Source organism: Trachypithecus francoisi, unplaced genomic scaffold, assembly GCF_009764315.1.
Source record: "Trachypithecus francoisi isolate TF-2019V2 unplaced genomic scaffold, Tfra_2.0 Contig01440, whole genome shotgun sequence".
NCBI classification, from domain to species: Eukaryota; Metazoa; Chordata; class Mammalia; order Primates; family Cercopithecidae; genus Trachypithecus; species Trachypithecus francoisi.
This window is the reverse complement of record NW_022681431.1, coordinates 26103708-26127302: the sequence shown is the minus strand read 5'-3', so window position 1 is coordinate 26127302 and position 23595 is coordinate 26103708. Positions and strand designations below refer to the sequence as shown.

General features: G+C 42.2%; 1 protein-coding gene and 1 non-coding gene across 6 annotated transcripts in view; both read right to left on the bottom strand.

Annotated features, from left to right (window-relative positions):
* ASH2L (ASH2 like, histone lysine methyltransferase complex subunit) overlaps nucleotides 1-23595 on the bottom strand; it is a 35694-nt gene that overhangs the window by 9059 nt on the left and 3040 nt on the right. For 3 of the 5 annotated variants that reach the window (XM_033231013.1, XM_033230995.1, XM_033231023.1), the window contains exons 4-13: nucleotides 20666-20754; nucleotides 20300-20394; nucleotides 16494-16589; nucleotides 15775-15870; nucleotides 14053-14128; nucleotides 13304-13321; nucleotides 10777-10870; nucleotides 9055-9272; nucleotides 1721-1888; nucleotides 1241-1434 (exon numbers count right to left, since the gene is read on the bottom strand). In XM_033231013.1, coding sequence (XP_033086904.1) covers nucleotides 1241-1434; nucleotides 1721-1888; nucleotides 9055-9272; nucleotides 10777-10870; nucleotides 13304-13321; nucleotides 14053-14128; nucleotides 15775-15870; nucleotides 16494-16589; nucleotides 20300-20394; nucleotides 20666-20754 — 1144 coding nt within the window. The remainder of the gene's footprint in view (nucleotides 1-1240; nucleotides 1435-1720; nucleotides 1889-9054; nucleotides 9273-10776; nucleotides 10871-13303; nucleotides 13322-14052; nucleotides 14129-15774; nucleotides 15871-16493; nucleotides 16590-20299; nucleotides 20395-20665; nucleotides 20755-23595) is intronic. The other 2 variants (XM_033231004.1, XM_033231030.1) reach the window with 1 other exon arrangement.
* Nucleotides 7764-7870, bottom strand: LOC117096018. The gene has a single exon (XR_004442313.1). It is a non-coding gene; the product is annotated as a U6 spliceosomal RNA (small nuclear RNA).

Below are 23595 nucleotides of genomic sequence, written 5' to 3'. Positions count from 1 at the left end.
ATTTGAAGTGAAACTTCAAAAAAAAAACAGATGAGTGGCTGAAAAGCACATGAAAAATGTCCACTATGTCATCAAAGAAATGCTAATTTAACTCAAAATGAGATATTACTATACACTCATCAAAATGGCTACAATTAAGTTGACAGACAATCATAAATGTCAGCAACTAAAACTCTCATACATGGTGGGAAAAGAGTTTGGCAATTTCTTATAAAGCTGAATATGCAACTATCCAATGATCCAAAATGACTTGTACAAGAATATTCATAGCATCTTATTCATAGTAGCCCCAAACCTGAGACGGCCCAAGTGTCTGTCAGTAGGAAAATGCATAAACACACTGGGGCACATTCATGCAATGCAGTACTATCCTGCACTGAAAAGGGTATGCAGATATACGCAGTAACATGGATAACTCTCAAAGGCCAGATGTAAAAGACCACAGACTGCATGAGCCCATTTAAGTTCAAGAAGAGGTAAAAATTATAGTGGGAAAGAAAGTTAAAACAGTGGTTGCCTCTATGTGGGGGTGGGGACTAACTGGGAAAAGGCATGAGAAAACTTGCTGAGGTAAGGGTAAGTGTCTACATCTCTTCTTTTGGGGGAGTGCAGTGGTGTGATCACAGCTCACTGTAACCTTGAACTCCTGGGCTGAATTATCTTCCCATCTCAGCTTTTCAAGTAGTTGGGACTATAGGCACCCATTGCCATGCCCTACTAATTTTTTTAGTCTTTTGTAGAGATGGGATCTTGTGATGTTACCCAGGCTGGTCTTGAACTCGTGGGCTCAAGCAATCCTCCTAGTTTGGCCTCCCCAATTGTTGGGATTGTACATGAACCATCATGCCTGGTGGATCCTACATTTCAACAGGAGTTTAGGTCAAACTCAATGCTCAGTGAATATACACTTAAAATTTGTATACTTCATTTTACATAAATTTTGTATCAAAAGAATGAATTAAACAGGTTGAACTCTAGTTTACGTATCCTGAAGTACTTAGTGAAGTGTCCTGATGTCTATTTTCTCTGCAGTGCACTAAAAAAAGACAAATGATAGATGGATAGAAGAATGAATGGATGACTATTTGTGTACTGATTGTTATTCTGAAAATGTCGTGACAGGTTAGGAAAAAACGTGAGCCGTGGGTCAACTCCTAAGAGATCACGCAAGCCGCAGAGATAAGCACTGGCTGCCACAGATCTTCAAACCCAGGAATCTGCCGGGGGAGGACAAACTCACCTTATCTTTGTATGTATCTGGCAATGACTTGGCCGTCTCTGTGTCTTCAGGAAGATTAATATAAAATCCCAGGATGTCTCCCTGCCCATAGCCAGAAGAGTAGTGTTTGCCAATGGACTGGTGGAACTTGGTTCCCTTTTTGCTCCGCCAAGAATAGCTAAATTTATCATAACCTAAAGGAGCTTGAAGGTTACCTGTCCCAATAAAAAGATACACAGGAAGTCAGAAGATTGCAAGTCAAACCTGCTTTGCTGAAGGAAAAAGATCCTATTCATGTTTTTTAATTTTGTAAAATTGCTTAAAAACTTTCTCACAAGCAGAGTTACAAAAACATCCCGGAATTGCAAACCAGCTCAACTCTCAGGAGCTGAATTCTATGCCCACAATCTGGTAAACCAAACAGCCTTGAAGCCTTAGCCCTTGGCCAGATGGTCTATCCTCTCTATCTGCTGTGATGTCCATATTAAGGCCCCAACTTACCTAGGGGCTGGGACCAACCCAGTCTGGCAGCGGTATCTGGCGGCATCTCATCCACGGTGATTTCAAAGTACCAGGCACCTTTCCGAACTCCATGAGAAGCCCTCACCATAGAGTAACCTTTCTCTCCAACCACAGTCAGCCGGTCATCTGAGATCTTCAACTGGGGAGCTGTGGTGAGAGATTAAAACAAGGCCTGCAACCTATTTGAGGTTCTTGGGGACAATTGCTACAAAAACATTAGTCCAATAAAACAAAATTTAAAAATCACAAATATCAGGTCAGATGTTTGAGGAGTTTAAAAATCTCAACATAAGATACTGGCAAAGAATGAGAAAGCAACAAAAAAGAGAAAGTTGTTAGGTTACCTAGTTTTTATTCCATGTGATTATCCTTTTTTTTTGAGATGGAGTCTCGCTCTGTTGCCCAGGCTGGAGGGCAGTGGTGCGATCTCAGCTCACTGCAACCTTCACCTCCCGGGTTCAAGCAATTGTCCTGCCTCAGTCTCCTGAGTAGCTGGGATTACAGGCGCATGCCACCACGCCCAGCTCGTTTTTGTATTTTTAGTAGAGACAGGGTTTCACCATGTTGGTCAGGCTGGTCTTGAACTCCTGACCTCGTGATCTGCCCACCTTGGCCTCCCAAAGTGTTGGAATTATAGGCGTGAGCCGCTGCACCTGGCTTTTTTTTTTTTGAGACAGAGTCTCATTCTGTAGCCCAGGTCGGAGTACAGTGGCATGATCTTGGCTCACTGTGACCTCCGCCTCCCAGGTTCAAGCAATCCTTCTGCCTCAGCCTCCTGAGTAGCTGGGATTACAGGGACCTGCCACCACGCCCGGCTAATGTTCATATTTTTAGTAGAGACGGGGTTTCACCATATTGGTCAGGCTGCTCTTGAATTCCTGACCTCAGGTGATCAACCTGCATTGACCTCCCAAAGTGCTGGAATAACAGGCTGAATCACTGCGCCTGGCCTACATTTGATTATATTTAAGACATCCGATTGATATTAATTATACTGCACATTCCCTAAAATATAAAAACCAATGGTGATGAGTTTGGAACTTAATTTGAATAAATTTTCGTTTAAGAGATTTAACTTCTTTTTTTTTTTTGAGACAGAGTATCGCTCTATTACCTGGGCTGGAGTGCAGTGGTGTGATCTCATCTCACTGCAACCTCTGCCTCCCAGGCTCAAGCAATCCTCTCACCTCAGCCTCCCAAGCAGCTGGGACTATAGGCACATGCCACCATGCCCAGCTAATTTCTATATTTCGTTTTTTTTTTTTGTAGAGATGGTGTTTTGCCATGTTGCCCAGGCTGGTCTTGAATTCCTGGGCTCAAGATCTGCCCGCCTTGGCCTTCCAAAGTGTTGGAATTACAGGTGTGAGCCACCACACCCATCTCTTTTTTTTTTTTGGAGCCAGGGTCTTGCTCTCTTACTTAGTCTGGAGTGTAGTGGCATAACCACAGCTCACCACAGCCTTGAACTCGTGGCCTCAGGTGATCTTCTTGTGTTGGCCCCCCAAGTAACAGGATTACAGGTATGAGCCATTGTGCCTAGGCTCTTAACTAGTTTTTTTTTCCCCCTTGAGATAAGGTCTCATGCTGTTGCTCAGGCTGGAATGCAGTGGCATCATCTTGACTCACTACAGCCTTGAATTCCTGGGCTCAAACAATCCTCCTGCCTCAGCCCCCAAGTAGCTGGTACTACAAGTGCTACTACACTCAGCTAATTTTTTGTAGAGACAGGGTTTGGCCACATTGCCCAGGCTGGTCTCAAACTCCTGGACTCGAGCAATCTGCTCTCCTTGGCCTCTCAAAGTTCTGGGATTACAGGCATGAGCGACAGGGTTTGGCCACGTTGCCCAGGCTGGTCTCAAACTCCTGGACTCGAGCAATCTGCTCTCCTTGGCCTCTCAAAGTTCTGGGATTACAGGCATGAGCCACTGCGCCTAGCCTTAACTGTTTTAAAACAATTTCAGACTTTCAAAAAATAGTAGAGTCCTAGTGTGTGCTTCACTCAGTTTTCCCAAATGTTCACCTTATGTATAATCATAACATAATCATCAAAACCAGAAAATTAACAACACTATTAAATAATCCATAGATCTTCTTAAAATTAAGCCAATTATCCAAGTAATAACCCCTTTTCTGGCCCAGGTTCTAATCCTAGATTCTACATTTCATTTAGTTGTCATGTCTCCTTAGTCTCTTCCAATCTCAAACAGTTCCTCAACCTTTCATAAGCTTGACACTTTGAAGAATATTGGTCATTTCAGCTTGCAGAATGTCCCTCAGTTACATTTGTCTGGTGTTTTCTGTTTTCTCTCTTTTTTTTGGGGAGATAAGAGTCTCGCCCTGTCGTCCAGGCTGGAGTGCGATGGCGCAATCTCAGCTTACTGCAACTTCTGGCTCCCGGGTTCAAGCGATTCTCACGCCTCAGCCTCCTGAGTGGCTGGGATTACAGTTGCCTGCCATAATGCCTGGCTAATTTTTGTATTTTTGTAGGGATGGGGTTTCACCATGTTGACCAGGCTGGTATCAAACTCCTGAACTCAGATTTTCCACCCACTTCAGCCTCCCAAAGTGCTGGGATTACAGGCGTGAGTCACTGTGCCTGACCTGGTGTTTCCTCATTTTAAGGTCAAGGTTATTGTTACTTTTACTCAGGAACTCCAATGAGGTAATGTTGTGCCCCTCAGTGTATCACATATGCAATCAAAATAGTGATGTTCACTTTGGTCACTTGATCAAGATGATGCCTGCTAGGTTTCTCCACTGCGAAATGACAATTTTCCTTTTGTAATTAATATCTCAGGAGATGAACAGGTATTTAAGACAATCAAGGAAATCTGATTATGAACTGCATTTGGATAGCAAGGAATTATTTTGGTTATAAAACAAAATATCTGCATTTTTTTTTTTTTTTGACATGGAGTTTCATTCTTGTCACCCAGGTTGGAGTGCAATGGCACAATCTCGGCTCACTACAACTTCCACCGCCTCCCGGGTTCAAGAGATTTTCCTGCCTTAGCCTCCCGAGTAGCTGGGATTACAGGCATGCGCCACTGCACCCGCTAATTTTGTATTTTTAGTAGAGATGGGGTTTCTCCATGTTGGTCAGGCTGGTCTTGAACTCTCAACCTCAGGTGATCTGCCCGCGTCAGCCTCCCAAAGTGCTGGGATTACAGGCGTGAGCCACTGCGCCCGGCCCCAATAGCCGCATTTTTTAAAGAGATGCACAGTTGTTAGCGTATATAGGGTGATATGTATTTTTTTAATTCAGAAAAAGAACAAACAAACAGATAAAGCAAACATGGCAAAATCTAGAACTGTTAAAATCTGGGTGAAAAGTGTAAAAGGTATCGCTATAATTTGGGTATTTGACCCTCCTAAGTGCAGGTTGAAATTTGATCCCAATGTTGGAGGTGGGGTCTGAAGGGAGGTGTTTGGGTCATGAGGGCAGACCCCTCAAGTGCAGATTAATGAGGAGTGTGGGGGTGTGAGTGAGTTTTCACTCTATTAGTTTCTAAGGAGCTGGTTGTTAAAAAGAGCCTGGCACCTCCCTCCCTGTCTTGCTTCCTCTGGCATCTAATGCCTGCTCTGCTTTGCCTTCTGCCATGAGTAGACATGCCTGGGATCCTCACCAGAAGCAGACACTGGTGTCATGCTTCTTTCAGCCCAGTAAACCTGTTTTCTTTACAAATTACCCAGCCTCAGGTTCTCCTTTGTAGCAACACAAAGGGACTAAGACAGGTATTCGCTGTAATTCGTCTCTCTACCTCTGTATATGGTTTGAATCTTACTTTATTACCAGGCCATTATGTGAGATAAGGGGGCAATATAAACAATCAGGGGAGAACCCCATGACTTCCACAGAAAGAAAAAATGGCAAAAGGTGGGAGAGAATTTCGAGGCTTTGTAGGCTGATTTTATCAGGGAAGGTTGAGGTTGCAGTGAGCCATGATTGCACCACTGTACTCCAGCCTGGGTGGCAGAGACCCCATCTCGAAAACAAACAAACAATGAGGCGAGATGCAATGGCTCATGCCTGTAATCCCAGCACTTTGGAAGGCCAAGGAAGGAGGATCACGTGAGGTCAGGAGTTCAAGACCACCTTGTGCAACACAGTGAAGAAGACTTTGTCCCTAAAAAAATAATTAAAATTTAACTGGGTACAGTGATGTGTGCTTGTAGTCCCAGTAACTTGGGAGGCTAAGATGGGAAGACTGCTTGAGCCAGGAGGTCAAAGCTGCAGTGAGCTGAGATCACACCACTGCACTGCAGCCTGGATGACAGAGCAAAAACCTTTCTCAAAATAAAATAAAATAAAAATAAAAATAAATAATTGCATGAAGCAAAGACTATAGCACGCTGCTATTCGTGTATAAAAAAGGAGACAAGGCTGGGCGCAGTGGCTCACATGTGTTATCCCAGCACTCTGGGAGGGTGAGATGGGTGGATCACCTGAGTTTGAGACCAGCCTGGCCAACATGGCGAAACCCCACCTCTACTAGAAATACAAAAATTAGCCGGGGGTAGTGGCACACACCTGTAGTCCCAGCTTTTCGGGAGGCTTCAGCATGAGAACTGCTTGAGCCAAGAAGGTGAAGGCGGCAGTGAGCCGAGATCATGCCACTATCTTTCAGCCTCAGAAAACAAATCAAACCAAAAAAACCCAAAAACAAACCAAAAAAAAGGAGATAAAAGAATATATACATGTACTGTATCTGCTCATTTGTGAAGAAATACAGGAAGGATAAACTAGAAACTAGAGTGTGGGTGGGAAGATGGTGGAAAAAAGAGAATGAGAAGGGCATTGTAGGGGTGATGAGGGAGTGACATTTTGTAAACCATTCTGTACAACTCTGATTCCCAGAACCATAGTAATGTTTCACACATTCTCACTCCAAACATACATACACAGAAACAATCAACATGTGGGAGAATCCAAAATGGCATCAAACACTGGTAAACGAACCTAACTTAACTGGACATGACCACACTAAAGGAAATGGGGAAGAAAAGAACTAATCTAAGTTACCAGTATCTTAGACTGAGTACGGCAAGGCTAAAGAAAAAAAGAGCTATACATAAATGCTATAATCTACTCAGCAAATGTTCTCCCAGGGGTTAGAAATTCTGAAACTGGCCGGGTGTGGTGGCTCACGCCTGTAATCCCAGCACTCTGGGAGGCTGAGGTGGGCAGATCACGAGGTCTGGAGTTCAAGACCAGCCTGGCTAACATGGTGAAACCCCGTCTCTACTAAAGATACAAAAAATTAGCCAGGCGTGGTGGCATGTACCTGTAATCCTAGCTACTCAGGAGGCTGAGGCAGAAGAATCACTTGAACCCGGCAGGCAAAGGTTGCAGTGACCCGAGATCGCACCATTGCACTCAAGCCTGGGTGACAGGGTGAGATTCCATTTCAAAAAAATAAAAAGAAATTCTGAAACTACTTTGTGTGCATATTAAATATGAACAAGGTCAAGTATGGTGGCTCACTCCCAAGACCCTGGGAGGCTGAGGCAAGATGATAGCTTGAGCCCAGGAGTTTGAGAACAGCCTAGTAAGACCCCACCTCTAAAAAATTAAAATAAAAAAACCCAGCTAGGTGTGGTGGTGTGTGCCTGTGATCCCAGCTACTCAGGGGGCTGAGGCAGGATCGCTTGAGCCCAGGAGGTTGAGGCTGCAGTAAGCCAGGACTGCATCACTGCATACCAGCCTGAGTGAGACCCTGATCTCTATAACAAAATAAATAAAGTATATTGTGAAATAAAGTAAATATATTGTAGATAATTATCTATCTAATTATTCACATTTCCCACTGTTGGAGGAAGACGTTACAAATAAGGAAAGGAGGAAGGCTGTCATCCCAGGTATCAATATAAATTGTTATGTGTGTACATGCAGGTTTGTACATACACACGTGCATTTCCTATCTCTGACCACGGAGGGAGTCTAGAAGCAATGACGACTAGTAATAGTACACCTAACACCTAGCTATTAATTTCTATTTGTTTATTTACTTCTTTACTTAAAAAAAATAAGGAACGCTTCACGAATTTGCATGTTATTCTTGCACAGGGGCCATGCATCTTCTCCGTATCATTCCAATTCTGGTATACGTGCTATAAGGAAGTGAGCACCTAGATGTTAATTTCTAAAAAATATGCTCCAATCAAAGGAACCAGAGCTCAGTGAAGAAGTAGGCCTGGGGCACAGAAAATATAAAATTGGCCAGGAACACCTTTTGATGCCTCAAAGGAAGGAAATTTTTTTTTTTTTTAAAGATGTGGTTTATTGAAATAACACAAGAACCAACTTCTTGAAGAAGCTCTTACTTGCCAAAGCTGGAATAATTTAAACAACAAAATAATCAAAGTATTGGATTACACTCCCTGGAATAAAGTAAATATATATGAGTCCATACTGATACAAATAATAAATTAAATAATGGAAAAGGGAAAGAGGAAATAGAAAATCATCAAACAACACGGTCATAATTGTTGCAGACAATATCTGCTGATGGGTGCTAACATTAGTGGACGTAAGTTTAAAAACAAATAAGATACTTGCATAGACAGACTCAATGCATTTTTGCTAAAGACATTTGTTAAGTATAAAGGGAAAGACAGTAGCTTTTTACAGTGGAGAAAGCTAGCAGAATCCCCTTAACCAAATTATCACGGTCAACATAACCAATAAGACCTACCGACATCACGAATCACATGAGATGATGCTATAAGACATTGTTTCTGTGTTATTCTTCCCCAAACTGCCTAACTTCAGTCTTATCATGAGAAAACATCAGACAAATCCTCACTGAGGAATATTCAACAAAATAACTTACTAAAACACTTAAAAAATATCACGGTCATGAAAGATAAACAATGGCTTTGGAACTGCAACAGACTAAAGAGAATTAAGTGTGAGTGGAAAAACTGGTAAAATCGAACGAAGGTCTTTCTTTAGTTGTGCTGATGATATTTACCAATGTTAATTTCCCAGTTTTGATAACTGTACTACAGTTTTCTAAGATATTATCATCAGGAAAAGCTTGATGAGAAAAAAACTTATTTTTGGCAACTTTACTGCAAGTTTAAAATTAGTTCAAAATAGAAAGTTTGAAAAAACTATATATATGTATATCAAACAGCTGGAGCTTATAGGAAGGAACAGAATTTCCTGCACATTCTGGAGGAATCTAGTCTGAGATGGGGGTAAGGCAGTGGCAACAGACTGAGATGTACACCTAATTCTAGACTGACAAGGCTAATGATGGCAGTTCAAAGTAACCCTGCATCCATATGATCTCCAATACTTTACATACCTCGATCATGTAGGGCTAACAAAACCCGTTCATACAAGCAGGCTCTGTAGAGGTCTCCAGGAATAGGTTTTCCTGCCCAGCAGTCAAGTTCCAGCTTCTCGGGGTCAGGGGCATGGGGATCAGGCTCAGCTAGAATATACCGATAGCCATCTTTGTTAAACGGGTGTTCCAAGGGGTAGCCATGAGGGGGAAGGCGCTGAGCAGAAAATAAAGGGTCACTGCAGAAAGGAAAAAATAAAATCAAGAAACTAAAACCCCCTCTAACTCAACTGCATTCAACTGTGTAAGAAAGGCCTCTGGTTTATTAGATTTCAGCTAGAATATATGCAACTTCATAGCAAATACTTCTCATTACTCAAATAGATAACTCTGCCCTCTTCAGGCAAAACAAGGAAGTGAAAAGGATTAGCTTTATTGAGCAAGGTAGTTTTGGTTAAATTACTTGCAGATTGTGGGTATCTTCCCGGTGGTCTTTAAGCATGAATTGATGTCTACGACACTGAGCTGGTACATCGTGGGGGGGAAGGGAGAAGAGGAATGGGGGTGATTAGGGTGATATTCTTCAGTGTATTGATTACTATAAAGTAATGAACAGAAACTCAGAGACATAAGCACTTGCTATCTTGCTAATCTACGTAAATAACTTGTGCAGTGAGCTGAGATTCCGTCACTGCACTCCTGCCTGGGTGACAGAGCAGAACTCTGTCTCACAAAAATATATAAATAAGTAACCTGGATTTCATCGTCTCAGTATTAGACAAAGGGAAGGGAAAAGGCATGAGAAGGGAGAAGCAGAAAGTTAAGGAGCTAACATTCAATACTGGTTTCATTCCCTCCCCATCTATCCTTTCTCAAGTTGCCTTAACAGAACTTCACTCCCTAGGTTCCCCAGGCTTATCACCAGAAGAGGCTGTCCTTGTTACTACTATAAATTTTGTACTAACAAATGTATAAAACATAATATTTAAACTTGGGTTTGTTTTTTTGAGACAGAGTTTCGTTCTTGTCGCCCAGGCTGGAGTGCAATAGCGCAATCTCAGCTCACTGCAACCTCTGCCTCCTGGGTTCAAGTGATTCTCCCATCTCAGCCTCCCGAGTAGCTGGGATTATAGGCACATGCCCCCAGGCCCAGCTAATTTTTTTGTTTCCTGTTTCAGTAGAGATGAGGTTTCACCATGTTGGCCAGGCTGGTCTCGAACTCCTGACCTCAGGTGATCCAAAGTGCTGGAATTACAGGCATGAGCCACTGCACCCAGCCTGGGGTTACTATTTTTGTTTGTTTTCGAGACGGAGTTTCACTCTGTTGCCCAGGATGGAGTGCAGTGGCATGATCTTGGCTCACTGACACCCGCCTCCCAGGTTCAAGCGATTCTCCTGCCTCAGTCTCCCAAGTAGCTGGGATTACAGGTGCTCACCACTACACCTAATTTTGTATTTTTAGTGGAGATGGGGTTTTGCCATGTTGACCAGGCTGGTCTCAAACTCCTGGTCTCAAGTGATCCACCTGCCTTAACCTCCCAAAGTGCTGGGATTACACACATGAGCCATCACGCCCAGCCTCCAACCTGTGGTTATTTTGCCCCTCAAAGTGCTCAAGGTTTGGAAAAAATATCGACAGGCTTTTAAATCTTAGAACCTTGAGCTCTTTTCCCTTAACTGGACTTTTCCAGCACCAAATAATACTTAAACAGTGAGGTGGGGTGGGGTGGGCACTCTCCCCACCTCCGGGCCTTCTTGGTGGTCCCTGTGGTCCCTCCATCCTGCTGTTTGCGCTTGGCTCCTCGTCCTTTTCCGCTACTTCCTGCTGCAATTCCCCCTTTGAAGAGAAGGCAGATCACTTTCAATGAGCCACGAGGGAAGCACCATGTGGATACTGAAATTCCATGGCGACCAACACACCCAATGTGCATTTGTGTAACACCACAGGAGGATTTCCTTCCAAAGACATACTGGATTTCACACTGGTTTTGAAAAAATCTACTGGGCGTCTCACAGTCCTGGAACACTGGGTTCTGGCAATAAGCTCAAATGAATCCAGCACTAGTGATGGTCAGGTTACAGTTTCAACCTTTGTTCGTAATAAACTGCAACTATTAGTATACTTTCTGAGGGTGTGACACAAATGCATTTTCACTCATTCAGATCCCAAACACCCTCAGCTAAAAAGAATGAAAATAACTGTATGGGTACATTTTTTTCCCATCCAAATTAATACAAACACCCATAAAGAGAGACTATCCTCACCGTAAGTCGATATTCACTTGCTTGAACTACACAATATAGTCCATAAACATCATAAAGGCACAAGATCTGCTAAAGCATTGAATTGAATATCCAACAAGACAAAATACATCCAACATGGAAAACAGAAACAGAAGTACTAAAAAGGTGTTTCTCTCCAGTACTGCTAGATCTCCATTGTGGTTGCACATGACACAAATAAGAAAGAAGGCTTTCAATTTGCTAGGCAATTTTTAGTTCCATACCCATTCGTCAATATAACATTTATTTATTTATTTTTTTTTTTTCTGAGACGGAGTCTCACTCTGTCACCGGGGCTGGAGTGCAGTGGCTGGATCTCAGCTCACTGCAAGCTCCGCCTCCCGGGTTCACGCCATTCTCCTGCCTCAGCCTCCCGAGTAGCTGGAACTACAGGCGCCCGCCACCTCGCCCGGCTAGTTTTTTGTATTTTTTAGTAGAGACGGGGTTTCACGGTGTTAGCCAGGATAGTCTCGATCTCCTGACCTCGTGAGCCGCCCGTCTCGGCCTCCCAAAGTGCTGGGATTACAGGCTTGAGCCACCGCGCCCGGCCAATATAACATTTATTAAGATTGTGCCAATGTACTAAAATTCAGGTTAGATTAACCTGGTTTGTGGAACTAAAAGCAATTAATATGAATAGACAATTTACGTATTTTATACAAAAAATTTAGCTACATACTAAAGCCACAAGGAATATTACCTTGTGTATTTCTGAAATAGGTACTTTGAAAATTTTGTCCAGTTCAAATTCCTCTCAATTAGTTTTATTTTTCCTTCTTCCAGGAAATGTCCCTGAACTGTAGGAAAACACCTTTACGTAAACAACTGCAGAGTACTAAATCTTAATTTGGGGCAAGCTTGGGAATTACCAGCAGTTCTGCTGCAATAAAAAGGATCAAGACATTGAAGGTGGGTCATATTCTGCATATACAGGACCAGACTTATGCAGAATTTCCTTTGATGAACACCTCAGATGTTATTCTATTTTTCATAAAAGTTTATTTTTTATTTATTTATTTATTTTTGAGACAGAGTCTTGCTCTGTCGCCCATGCTGGAGTGCAGTGACACGATCTTAGCTCGCTGCAAGCTCCACCTCCCGGGTTCACGTCATCCTCCTGCCTCAGCCTCCCAAGTAGCTGGGACTACAGGTGCACGATGCCACGCCTGGCTAATTTTTTGTATTTTTAGTAGAGACGGGGTTTCACCATGTTAGCCAGGATGGTCTCGACCTCCTGACCTTGTGATCCACCCACCTAGGCCCCCCAAAGTGCTGGGATTACAGGCATGAGCCACCACGCACGGCAAAAGTTTAATGTTAAATGCTGCAACGTCATCATCTCTAGTTTAAGTCACTGTAATAAAAAAAAAATCACATTTTTGTTTTTGTTTTTTTTTGAGACAGAGTCTTGCTCTGTTGCCCAAGCTGGAATGCAGTGGCATGATCTTGGCTCACTGCAACATCTGCCTCCTGGGTTCAAGTGATTCTCCTGCCTCAGCCTCCCGAGTAGCTGGGATTACAGGTGTCTGCCACCATGCCCGGCTAATTTTTTTGTATTTTTAGTAGAGATGGGGGTTTCGCCATGGTGACCAGGCTGGTCTTGAACTCCTGGCCTCAGGTGATCTGCCTGTCTCGGCCTCCCAAAGTTCTGGGATAACATGCGTGAGCCACCTCGCCTGGCCACAATTACATTTTTAACTGTTGTTTGCATTTTATTATTTTAAGAAGTTTCAGATCCATTCAGAACAGAGCAAACAATACAAAAGAGGGGTAGCTGGCCATGTTAGGCAGAATATGACAACATACAAGCTCTTAAAGACTAACATTAAACTCAACTACTTTTTCATATTAAGTGCTATTGCCGCCATTTTCACAATGCTTCAAAATTATGTAGTTTTAGCTTCTACCACAGCTCAGCAAAAAGCATTTTCCAAACCACAAAATACTTAAGTCTGAGAGGCTGAAAGAAGACAGTGGAGGAATTCACCTCCAAAAGTGGCTCCACCTGTAAGAACAGAAGTGGCACCATGTATTTGTCAAATTTTAACAATTAAAAGGGGAAAATATGTTGTAAAAAGATAAACAACACACTTAGCTATTTCCAACCCATCTTAGAATATTAGTAACAGTAGAAACGATCAGCTATTTAAGTCCTACCACTCCAAAAGACAGGTTAATGATGCCATGTATCAGATGAACAGCTAAAATCTCTCAGCCACCCCAACTCGTATTAGATAACCATTAGTAATGAGGGGTTTTCCCATTATTAGATGGGTTAACAGAAGAACAAGCTGCACTGGGTGGTTAATATAGAAATGCTATCACATGAATGAGATGAAGTTTCAGGGCAAGAAAAATTAGAAGGTGGGCACAGGAAATCTGTTAAAAGTAACAGCTGAATTGCAGAAAAAGAGTGGAGAGGAGCTGAATCTTTCTAAATTTAATGTTAGTTACAAGGATACAGATATAAACACAGCAAATCTGACCTTGAAATGGTTCCTTGTTTTATGCTAAGCCTATCTCACTCAAGAGCAAACTGTGTTGTAAAGTGACAAAAAGTTCTCCTCTATTACCATCTGCCAAATCCTTGGCTAGCTCCTAAAAATTGAGCTTGAACTATAAAAGCATCTTAGTAAGTATCCAGGTTAAGAGTCAACCCAAAGAAAGGCCAATTCCAGGCACAACTGGATTCAATAGCTTCCAAATATTTCAGTAATGAGATATGTAAACACTTACCATTTAGATTCCCACTAGTAGACACAGCACTGCTCTGTTTTTGGTTGTCATAAGCAGGACCAATGTTACTAAGGTCCTGCAAAAATATATCCAATTAAAATAGGAGTCTACATAAGTCAGTCAATCTGGATGCTCATAAAACAAGAGAAATTCTAACAGAATGGGAACTAAAATTGACCTTTTTTTTTTTTTAGATGGAGTCTCACTCTGTCACCCAGTTCATAGTGCAGTGGCGCAATCTCGGCTTACTACAACTTCTGCCTCCCAGGTTCAAGCGATTCTCTTGGTTTACCCTCCTGAGTAGCTGGGATTATAGGTGCACACCACCATGCCTGGCTAATTTTTTTTTTTTTTTTTTTGAGACAGACTTTCACTCTTGTCGCCCAGGTTGGAGTGCAGTGGCACTGATACTGGCTTACTGAAACCTCTGCCTCCCAGGTTCAAGCGATTCTCTTGCCTCAGCCTCCCAAGTAGCTGGGATTTACAGGTGCCTGCTATCACACCCAGATAAATTTCTGTATTTTTTAGTAGACACGGGGTTTCACCACGTTGGCTAGGCTGGTCTCAAAACTCCCAGCCTCGGGTGATCCACTTGCCTTGGCCTCCAAAAGTGCTGGGATTACAGGCGTGAGCCACCATGCCCAGCTTAATTTTTATATTTTCAGTAGAGACAGGGTTTTGCCGTGTTGGCCAGGCTGGTCTTGAACTCCTGACCTCAAGTGATCTGCCCGCCTCAGCCTCCCAAAGTGCTGGGATTACAGGCGTGTGCCACCACACCAGGCCTGAAATGGACAATTCTAAACAATGAAGCTTGCAGGGTCCCAAACTTGGGTGTTTTATGGACCAGCAAGCACTCTTCCAAGTATGCGTGAGGCAGGCCAAGTGTAAGGACCAGAATAGTTTCAGAATGGCGATAAGTGGCAATTAATCAATCAACCTGGGTAGAGGCAGGAGAGGGCACAGGGCAAACCAGAGGGCCTAAGCCCCATTCACTCAGCTCCTGTGGGAATTCAGGCCCCATGTAGTCAGATGTTTTCATTTTACAAGACAGAAATCTAAATTTCTATGTGAAATCTTGCATTTTCTTTTTTGAGAGATGGGTCTTGCTATATTGTCCAGGCTGGTCTTGAACTCTTAGACTCAAGCAATCCTCCTGCCTCAGCCTCCCAAAGTGCTAGGATTACAGGCATGAGCCACTGCACCGGGCTGAATCTTGCATTTTCAAAGCTGGCAAATAAAACATGTAAAGACACAGCTTTAAGATTTGACATTCTGACTCGCCAAATGTGAACCCTGCTGTTGAACAAAAAACAGCAATTTTCATTTGCCTGTTATGTTAGATATGCAACACAAATTATTCATAACAAATTATTTTCACAACAAAGAATGTTTTTAAGAGCAAAATTTGAGATGTCAGAAAGATGAGAAGTAATTTGAAATAGCATTTTTACATGTTACAATTGAGAAAATTAAAGTTAAAAAAAAGTGATTTGAAGAAATTCGTAACATTTTGGAGAAGACCCACAACTAAAACACTGTAGGACACTGATCTCTTGGTTGAAGGTGAGTACTCTCGAATCAGTCACTATTTTTTTGGAGTCCACGATGCTATGCACATGTAATGGCTACATGTTATGTGGCAAATATACAAATGTAAACAGAACCTGACTCCCTATCCCCAAGTGGCTTAAAATCAAAAAGAAAATATAAAACATAATGTACCTGATCCAAAAGTCCAAATTTGGGGTAATCTTCTTCTGGGTCTTTACTCCCTGGATCTGGGTGTTCCTTTACCAAGAATACATCTCTTTCTTTACTCTAAAAAGAAGCAGTGTTTTACTATAAATGAACATTTTATACTTAAAAGTATGGAATGAATCATCAACCACCAACTCCAAAAGTCAGTTCCCAGGTGTAGTGTCCAAAAAAGATAGTATTGTTTTTCCTTCTAAGAAATAATCCGTGACCATCAAAAAATTCAAACAGAGAAACACGAAGAGTGCCCAAGTTTTTCATAATCCTCACCTAACCTTCTATCTCACAAAGATAAGCACTGTTAACAGCTTGCTGTTGACTTCTCCCCAGGTGTTCTCTTTAATTTTAAGGGCAATATTGCCCATAACATTTTTTTTAATAGAAGAAAAGAAATGGTCTCTAATTTCAATACAAAATTATTCTTGCAAAAGTACCGTGGACAAAAGTTTCAATACATAAAACCAGGTGTATGTGGGCAATGTTCACATAAGACACAATATGCATCTCACTGATTCTGTGTGCAAAAACTATTAAAATTCACAATTAGCTGTATCTCACACTCAAAGATATAACATTAAGTTGTTCTAATTTTATCATTTCACAATGAGACGATAAAATATTATTTAATTCTTACAAAGAACAATGGTTTCTTAAATGTCAAGTCTAATCAATTTTAGTCTACTTACCATTGTTTTAACAATGTTATTTGGCCAAGTCATTTTCCCAGGTCTCTGTCTGGTTGTCATGCACTCCCAGTATTTATCAATAAATGGTATAATATCCTAATTTTAAAAATAAATTAAGACTATTACCACTGCAGTCAAAAATATGCTGACAAAGAAAGAAAATAGCATTTTTCAAAGACCTTGTTAGAATCAAGAGAAAAATCCATGTTAGTTTTTTCCCCCATGATGTTATACAAGGTTTACATGTTTGTCTTTTAATCACTGAATATTTCATTGCATACACACAATATACAGATTATGGGGATTTCCACAAGTAGAAACAAACCTTAGCCATGTAGGGCTTATACTCCAGTTGGAGGGAAAAGCTCTGTCACAGTCCCTTGGTTATCAATTAGAAGATGACTCCCAAATTATTCTCTCATGAGCTCCTATTTCTACCAGCTGAGACATACCTATCTGGACATCCTAAAGGGACCTCAAACTTCTTGTGACTAAAATGGAACTTGGTATCTTACCTCATAAATCTGCTTTTCAGATTTCTATTCTTGCTCCTGATAACTTAGAACCAGTAAACACCCAGAATAAGCTAGACACAATAAGAGCTGTTCTTCACTCTTCTCTCACAATTTTTACACCTAAACGGTCACCAAATAAATTTTAAAATTTCAGAAATGTCACTCCAATCAGGCCTCCCTTCCATCCCCACTGCTGTCACTGTGGCTCTCACCAACTCCTGCTTACATGACTGAAACGACTTTTGACCTTCATCTTCTGGCCTCCTATGTAGATAATCTTCTAAAGTTCTACCACCAGAGTTAGCTCCATGAAAACTAAATCTTTACTAAAAGGAACCAGGGAAAGTACAAAGAAAGCCTGGAATATTTTGTTATTCCAGAAAGTAAGGAAGAGTTCAAAAATGGATGGGGGAGTATCAAAGAGTTTCAGGAGTCAGTCCGATAGGGCTACAATGGTTGAATCCGATAGGGCTACAATGGTTGAATCTGGGACAATCTGAGGGTCAGAAATAAAAAAAATGCAACAACAGCTGGGCGCAGTGGCGCACGCTTGTAATCCCAGCACTTTGGGAGGCTGAGGTGGGCAGATCACTTGAGGTCAGAAGTTTGAGACCAGCCTGGCCAACATGGTTAAACCCTGTCTCTACCAAAAAATACAAAAATTAGCCAGGCATGGTGGCATGCGCCAGTAGTCCCAGCTACTCAGGAAGTTGAGGCAGGATAATTACTTGAACCCAGGAGGCAGAAGTTGCAGTGAGCCAAGACATCGCACCACTGCACTCTAGCCTAGGTGACAGAGCCAGACTCCATCTCAATTTAAAAAAAAAAAAATTCCAACAATGGACACATTGATTTTTTTAAAAAATCCACAGTGATATTTCAAAGGGAAAAAAAAGAATGAGGGAAAGTTATTTACAGAAGACTTGCAACTGAAGAATGTATTCTGATTTACAACCACTACTCTAACAACTGATTCAGGGTTGGATAATCAATGGTGGCTAAAATCACTAGTTGAAAGGAGTAGGAGAATAAGGTACTCACATAATCTCCATGTATGGCTTAAGGATTACTTAGCACAAAGATAAAAATGCTCCCTCCTTAACCAACTACTCAAATTTAGGATCACTAATAATAAAACAAACCAATATCTTATATACCTCCTGATGTGGCGGTCTAAAAAACACACGATACCTATATAATCTTGCCAAAAATGTTTAACACATGGCCAGGCACAGTGGCTCACAACTTTAATCTCAGCACCTTGGGAGGCCAGGGCCAGTGGATTGCTTGAGCCCAGGAGTGTAAGACCAGCCTGGGCAACATAGTGAGACCCGTCCCTATTAAAGAGGAAAAAAAAAGTTTAACCTGAACCTAATCATGAAGAAACAGTCAAATGCAAATTGAGGAATATCATGCCAAACAACTGTCTAAGCACTTTAAAATTTTTATTTCATTAAATAAATAAAGGAGTTGGGTGTGTTGGTTCATGCCTGTCTTCCCAGAGCTTTGGGAGGCCAAGGCAGGAGCATCACTTGAGCCCAGGAGGTCAAAACCAGCTGGGCAACATAGTGAGACCACATGTCCAATAAAAACATTTTTTTAATTAGCTGGATGTGGTAGCATGAGCGCAGCTGCTCGGGAGGCTGAGGTGGGAGAATAGCTTGAACCCAGGAGGTTGAGGCTGTAGTGAGCCATGACTGTGCCACTGCACTCCAGGCTAGGTAATAGAGCAAAACCCAATTGAATAAAGGAATTGTTTTATTAATTGATTAGAGACAAAAGAGTCATTACAACTAAATGTAATGGGTGATCCTAACCAGATCCTGGATGGAGGAAGAAGCTATGGAGGAGGATATTATTAACACAAAAATAATCCTGAGAAACTACAAATATGAACTGTAAATTAGCAGCACTGCAACAATGTTAAATTTCTTTACTATGATCATTGCACTGTGGTTGTATTAACAGAATATTGGGTAAAATATACCTACAATGTAGTCTCATACAGCTTAAAAGAAAAACAGAGGCCGGGCGCGGTGGCTCAAGCCTGTAATCCCAGCACTTTGGGAGGCCGAGACGGGTGGATCACGAGGTCAGGAGATCGAGACCATCCTGGCTAACACGGTGAAACCCCGTCTCTACTAAAAAATACAAAAAACTAGCCGGGCGAGGTGGCGGGCGCCTATAGTCCCAGCTACTCGGGAGGCTGAGGCAGGAGAATGGCGGGAACCTGGGAGGCGGAGCTTGCAGTGAGCTGAGATCCGGCCACTGCACTCCAGCCCGGGCAACAGAGCAAGACTCTGTCTCAAAAAAAAAAAAAAAGAAAAAGAAAAACAGAGATATGGGGAGATAAAACAAATGTAGCAAAATGTTAACTGGCAAATCGAAGAAGAAATGGGCCAGGTGCAGTGGCTCACATCTGTAATCCCAGCAACTTGGGAGGCCGAGGCGGACGGATCACTTGAGTACAGGAGTTCGACCAGCCTGGGCAACGTGGCGAAACCCTGTCTCTTAAAAAAAAACACACACAAAAATGAGCTGGGTGTGGTGGTGTGTACCTGTAGTCCCAGCTACTCGAGAGGCTGAGGTGGGAGGATCACCTGAACCTAGGAGGTCAAGGCTTCAGTGAGCCATGATGGTGTTACTACATTCCACCTTGACAATTTTCAAAACAATTTTGGAAAAAATAAACTAAAAAGGGGCCACGTGCAGTGGCTCACACCTGTACTCCCAGCACTCTGAGAGGCCGAGGAAGGTGAATTGGTTTAGCCCAGGAGGTCATGGCTGCAGTGAGCCATGATCACACCACTGCACTCCAGCCTGGGTGACAGAGTGAGACCCTCTCTTTAAAAAAACAGAACAGGCCAGGTATGGTGGCTCACACCTGTAATCCCAGCGCTTTGGGAGGCCAAGGCAGGTGGATCATGAAGTCAGCTGGAGACCAGCCTGGCCAACACGGTGAAATCCTGTCTCCACCAAAAATAGAAAAAATTAGCCAGGCGTGGTGGCGCATGCCTGTAATCCCAGCTACTCGGGAAGCTGAGGCAGGAGAATCGCTGGAACCCAGGAGGCAGAGGATGCAGTGAGCTGAGATCGCATCACTGCACTGCAGCCTGGACAATAGAGCAAGACTCTGTCTTGAAAAAAAAAAGAAAAAAAGAACAAGGTAATCACTGAATCCACTGTCATATATTCATTAAAAACTGGGAAGAAAGTACTTGTTAGGGAGTATATTTAGAAGTTCCACCTAACTCTTTAGTATAACTGCAATTACATGAATTCCACCTCTACCTTATCTTTGGAGAACATTGTCTTCGGATGTTCATCCTGTGTTCGGGACTGCCATGTCAGGTTGGCCAAAGCACTAAGGCACATTTCCTTCAAGTCTATCAAAAACAAAAAGGAAGAAACAGTTATCTATAGTACTATATCTCTATTACCAAGGGAATAATTAATAAGTGGTCCAGAAAATAACAATTATAGCAGCAAAATGGAGTCATCATGTGACCTGAAATGGGCAACTGCAATTATTCAGAGCTAAACCCCAACTGAACTTAGACCAGCTACTAGGCAAAGGTCTCCTGATTCTGCTAAGCCCAGCTCCCTTTTCTTTTCCAGTGCATAATCATCTTCCAGTACTCCAGAGTTTGTTCTTACTTGCTTGCTTCCGGAGGAAATAGGTATTCCCACTGTGATGGCAGACATTGCAGTGAAAACTGTAGTTGGTCATGAAAGGTAGACAGGATCTACAGAAGAGACAAATTATACAAATTAGTGAACTTGTGAACACACACACACTTCTTCTTCTTCTTTTTTTTTTTTTTTTTAAGACAGGGTCTCACTCTGCCACCCAGGCTGGAGTGCAGTGTTACAATCATAGCTCACTGCAGACTTGACCTTCCCTGGCTCAAGTTGATTCTCCCACTTCAGTCCCCCAAGTAGCTGGGATACAAGAATGAGCCACCATGCCCAGCTATTTTTTGTATTTTTTTTATGGAGTTAGGCTTTCACCATGTTGCCCAGGCTGTACACTTCTTTATGAGAAGTTAACATGCATCCATTCCCCTCAGTGACAGGTAAATTAAAATGCTAATATGTTAACATAGTCTTAAAATGTAAAAAGGTTGTCAAAACCAAAACAGGGCTCATATTCTTATAAATACCTGGATTTTTCTGTCACAAAAATTACTAAGACCTTATCCATTATACTGGACAATTCAGCATCTAGAAGGTTCTCACTTGTTCTTACAAGGTATCTTGTTAGTTTATTTTTTGAGCACCTAAAAAGAATATGCCAGGCCAGCTGTAGAAGAGGACAAAGTAGTCTAAGGTATATCTCTATGGTGTCAATGATGTGGTTGGAAAGGGCAGGCAGAATGTAATAAAAAATAAATTAAAAATGTAAATAACTAGGCCAGGCGTGGTGGCTCATGCCTGTAATCCCAGAACTTTGAGAGGCCAAGACGGGTAGATCACCTGACATCAAGAGAAGACTTGCCTATTTGAAGTCAAGAGAGGAACAGGCCAGGAGGGGAAAGACAATATGGCAGATACGGGATGCAACAGAGGAATCAACGCATTTGAGAAGAGAAACATGGTAGTGATTGCACAGGATGACAGGAAAAGGACAGGAGTTTAGTCTTGCAAAGGGCAAAGTAACAGAAGGACAGAAGACCTTTAGCATAAATGGCTTAAGCTAGAAGAGAAGAAATCAGAACAAAGGTTTATCTTGGACTCTGAAACTAGCTTAGGGTATCCTCAAGAGAAGACTACCAAGCATTTACCAACTATTGCTACCCTCATGGAATTAAGAAACATTCTTACAAATGTTAAGGCTGAGTTTCCTTACCTTCACTTCTCTGTAGAACCTCTTCTGTTAAACAGTTTATTGTGATAAACTCATTTACAGAAGGCAAAGCCTCATAGTAAAGATAGGTAGGTAAATAGTTATTTTAATTCAAACACAAACAGGTGTAAAGAGCAGCCTTTTTCATACCCTGCTAGCTCACATTCTCTATCTCAGTTGTAAAAGATAATCCACCCCACCTAACTGGGCTTTATTTTTTTCTTTTTGGGGACAGGGTCTCACTCTGTTACCCAGGCAGGAGTGCAGTGGCACAATCATGGCTCATTGCAGCCTCAACCTGCGGCGCTTAAGCAATCCTGCCACCTAACTGAGTAGCTGGTACTACAGAGGTGCATCACCATGCCTAGCTCATTTTTTCTATTTCTCATAGAGACAGGATCGCACTACGTTGCCTAGGCTGGTCTAGAACGCCTGGGCTCAAGTCATCTTCCTGTCTCCGCCTCCTAAAGTGCTGGGATTACAGGTGTGAGCCACCATGCCTTTTTTTTTTTTTTTTTTTTGAGACAGAGTCTCACTCTGTTGCCCAGGCTGGAGCGCAACCTCTGCTTCCCGGGTTCAAGTGATTCTCCTGCCTCCCGAGTAGCTGGGACTACAGGTGTGCAACATTGCACCCAGCTAATTTTTGTATTTTTTTGGGAGACAGGGTTTCACCACATCGGTCAGGCTGGTTTCCAACTCCCGACCTCGTGATCAGCCTGCCTCGGCCTCCCAAAGTGCTGGGATTACAGGCGTGAGCCACTGTGCCTGGCCCCCACCCCCTCCTTTTTTTAAACTTGATACTATGGGTAGGATCTAACTGGGCTTTAGATATAACTTTACAAGTTCAGTTACAAACTCTTGTCTCCAAAGCTACCAAAATTTTGAACTGTGATTTGATTTTTCCTTGAATTCCTCCCAGTTATCTCACTAGTAAATTTCCTTTCCTAAACTCTCTATCCAAACAAATTCTTCCGGCAAAAGTGGCCCTATCTTAGGCCTCTCTAAGAGACTAGGCTCACTTAGCTAGTGTGTTTTCCCAACAGACATTGCTACCAAGATTAATTATTTCTTCCTGATCCTTCAGTATTTTTCTTTCTTTTTAAAAACACTCTTTCCTAAATCACAAGTCACATGTTAATTGAGACATCAGCATTTCTAAAGCCCACTTTAACCTTTTAACTAGGAAGTATACAACAGATTATAAAGGAAAGCTGGGTGTGGTGGCTCATCCCAGTAATCCCAACACTTTGGAAGGGTGAGGCAGGAGGATCCCTTGAGCTCAGAAGTTCAAGGCTGCAGCAAGCTGTGATCCTGCCATTGCACTCCAGCCTGGGGCGGCAGAGTGAGACCTGGTTGCAAGAAAAAAACAAGAAAACACACACATATGCAGCCTTATTTTTATATAGTTTTATATAAATGTATTAGTATAATACAGACCATAAAGAACATTACAAAGAGCGAGCAGTACAGTTATTCCAATAGACAGGAGTCGGTATAAGGAAAAACGTCTTTCATTCTCAATCACAGGGTTATTTTAATTCACCAGAAGAGGTACATGATTGGAAATAGCTTTGCTGAGGAGAGCGGACAACATACCTAAAGGAGTAAGTCAGCAGCAATGAGAAAGGAAAAAGAGGATGGTTCAGGTATAAAGAGCATGGGTCATCTCAAATTTGGGACAACAGGCTTTATCCACATATACACTAATTCTTTCTGAAAAATCCAAAACACCAACACAAGG